Source organism: Lactuca virosa, chromosome 7 (assembly GCF_052849685.1).
Source record: "Lactuca virosa cultivar CGN04683 chromosome 7, Lactuca_virosa_CGN04683_v6, whole genome shotgun sequence".
Lineage (NCBI taxonomy): Eukaryota > Viridiplantae > Streptophyta > Magnoliopsida > Asterales > Asteraceae > Lactuca > Lactuca virosa.
In genome coordinates this window covers 211,576,778-211,579,882 of record NC_136432.1, presented here as the reverse complement: position 1 = coordinate 211,579,882, position 3,105 = coordinate 211,576,778, and the positions used below count along the sequence as shown (strand labels likewise).

Sequence of the window (3,105 nt, the reverse complement as noted above, 5' to 3'; positions counted from 1 at the left end):
TATCTTTTACTCTACATCTCTACTTTAGAAGATGTAGATGCAACTAAAGTTGAAGACTTGAGAATTGATGATGATTTTACCGCCACCATCAGGATGTCATACCATCCGATCCATATCATATTCAAATCCTCTTCTTTAGGAGTTGTCAAAGTGCTGCAAAATTCCAGATATGTGAAGACAACTTAAGAACCCTAAATCTTTAAGTCGACTTGATACAAGATCTTGAACAGCGAGATGAAGAAATTGATTTGAAGAAATCGACAAGTGAGCGATTTCTGATTTTCACATTTTCGGAAAAGCTCGATTTTTGCAAGTTTTCAAAACATTAGATGAAGATTATCTCATGAGGTCTGTGATGGTGGACTGATTATGGTGGTGGACGATTGTATGAAGATTATAGGTTTGATTTGCAAGTTCAATGGTGCATTTAATTTCGAGTTTGATTTTCATGTTCAATTGTGGGTCTGTTATGGTGGACTGATTAATAAATTCCAAAATCAAATCCCGAAAAATGAGAGATAGGTAACTGGAACTACAATCCATAATAGATCTAAAAACGACGACATGTTTTGCACAAATAGATGAAAGAAGATACAAAGAGAGAGAGAGAGAGATGTTCACCATCCTGCTTCAAAGAAAGTGGGGTGGTGGGGTGAGGTCACTAAGGTGGGGGTAGGGGTAGCTGGAAGTGGGTCTATTTCTTTTTTAAAATTAATTGAAAACTAAATATATAACGTTAGTATGGTCATTTTAGGTATGCTTTGGACTAAAATTACATTTTAGGAATGAAACGTGCAAGATTAAACCAAACTAAAACTAGGGACGGTCCGAGTTAATTTTTGAAAATATGAACTAAACGCGCCTGGCACCTACACCCGAGTAATTTACTAAAAAAAATTACGGTCGATCCAAACTACATTTATTTTTATATTTTGACTTAAACACAATTATAAGAAATAGTTAAATTTAACATATAGTTTATATAAAATGACAATAGAGTAAAAGTATTGTTGGAAGCCATGTTCAACAAATGGGCACAATCCTTTTTCTGTCAAACTCTCTTCTTATGGAATAAGGTTTTCCATATTTTGACAATTTTGATCGATCGAATGAAATTGGTTTTCTATAAACGTAAATCCCATTAAAATTCCACCAAAATTATACAATTACGTGAAAATTTGTGTAAACCTAACCACCATCTCATTTCTCATGCCTCATGTAGATTCCGTTGTTCTTGATGACGAGCCACTTCTTCCACCTGTGATGGCAATTCGTCGGCCGGAATTTCCTGCGGCGGCGGAGCGGCGGTGGTGGCCGTTTCACTCGACGAGACATTGCTCCCGCTGCTCTCCACCACCACCACAGGCACCGGCTCCCGCCGCGGAGGAGGGCCGAGCCTCCCATCGATACACGTGGAGCATTTGGTCTCCACCCACCCTTCAAAATCGTATTGCCCGTGACCCATGATCCGCCGACCGGAACACAGCCTGCCTATCATCACAGCCACCGCACCCAACACCATAATCACCGCCAGCACACCGATTACGGGTCCCACAGACCCATGACCCGAATGAGGCTTGTACGCCTGTTCTTGGATTATCGGCGGAAATGGCGGTGATTGTTGTTGCGCTGGATCGAGCTCCGGCGTACTTGACATTGTTAAACTCTCAAAATCCAAGATTTTGTATATGACAAAATGGGGAACTTATCAAGAACCAAAAAATTAGGTTTTCAAGAATCTGTTTTTCGGAAGACAGAAATATAAACCGAAATCACGATTCCCAAATTCGAAAACTTAAGATTGAGTGTGAAATTCCCAGAAAGAAAAAACAGAAACTGGGATTTCAAGATTCTTTCTTAAACCAAACAAAAAACTTCACATTTGAAGATCCCAGAAAAATGAGCTGAATGACTAGACACAAACAAGGTTTTCAAGAATCTTTCCCCAAAACACTGAAATATAAGGTGAAATCAAGAAACCCAGATCCACAGACTTCAAATTGAGCATAAACCTTTCGCATGAGTGAGTGTATCTGCTAATTCACCAAAAAAGTGAGACTTTTGAGCTGAATCAAGAAACTCAAAATGGGTTTTTTATGTGTGAAAATGCCCAAAAAAGAAAAAGTGAGAAATATGAGCAGAATCAAGAAACATAAACCGCAGTATCAAGAACTCTTCACATTACTTGCATAAAACCCCAAGAGAAAGAGAGAAGAATCAAGAAACACAAAGTGGAAATTGTGAAAAAATTTCACATTAAATGTGAGGATTAGGGTGGGGGACGCCCAATAAAATTACTTAGTTCAAAATGGTGGAATGAAGTGAGGCATCTAATAAGGACATTTTCGGGGTGTCCAAAAGTTATTTCATGATTGAAGAGAGGAAAGACAAGATATATGCTAATTTGAGACTTTTCTGTTCACCTTTTCTTCACAATCACATGCTGTTTGAATAGTGGAAGTGGAACAAGAAATCAATCAAAGTAAATTTCATTTTGACTTGTGTGGCTTTACTTCCCCTTTTAATTCAACCCTTTAATAGCCCACATGGGAGCCAATTAGGGCTAGTGTTTCAGCCTTTCGGGCATGGTTATTTACTTATGTTAAGGGGTCCGTGTCCGTCTTGTGTGTGGATTATTTTTTATTCTCATAAACTTATTCTCAATATATATATATATATATATATATATATATATATATATATATATATATATATATATATATATATATAGAGAGAGAGAGACCATTCTCAGCCAATCATTTAATGAGCTTAAAAAACGTACGGTGACAAACTTGTAATTAATCCAAATACATTAATGAGCGGTGGCAAATTTGTAAATAATCCAAAAACATTAAACCGTCAGGGCACTTGATTAATTTGATAACACATCAAATCTCGACAGAAAATGTGACAACCCGAAAATCATTGTCTTGTAAAGTTCAGCTATTCAACTCAGCCGAGTGTCAGCCTTCGTTTTGCTATCTTTTAACGAAATTGTGGGTCTATATGAGTGTTCTAGGCTTAGTATGACCTAGATATGAGTCTTGGGAAGGGTTAGAAAGTGTGTAGCATCACAAAATCGGGCCAAACACACCAAAGAAGGTG

At 37.6% G+C, this 3,105-nt stretch overlaps 1 protein-coding gene across 1 annotated transcript; it reads right to left on the bottom strand.

The window, feature by feature from the left end:
* Positions 1-1,095: 1,095 nt before the first annotated feature.
* LOC145123322 (uncharacterized) lies at positions 1,096-2,517 on the bottom strand. Its single transcript, XM_079058533.1, has one exon. The coding sequence runs from the start codon at positions 1,655-1,657 to the stop codon at positions 1,208-1,210; it is 450 nt and encodes a 149-aa protein (XP_078914659.1). The 5' UTR covers positions 1,658-2,517; the 3' UTR covers positions 1,096-1,207.
* Between the last annotated feature and the right edge of the window lie 588 nt (positions 2,518-3,105).

What these genes read in the sequence shown, in the direction of transcription:
- LOC145123322 (XM_079058533.1), bottom strand. Translation starts at nt 1,657, where the DNA reads ATGTCAAGTACGCCGGAGCTCGATCCAGCGCAACAACAATCACCGCCA.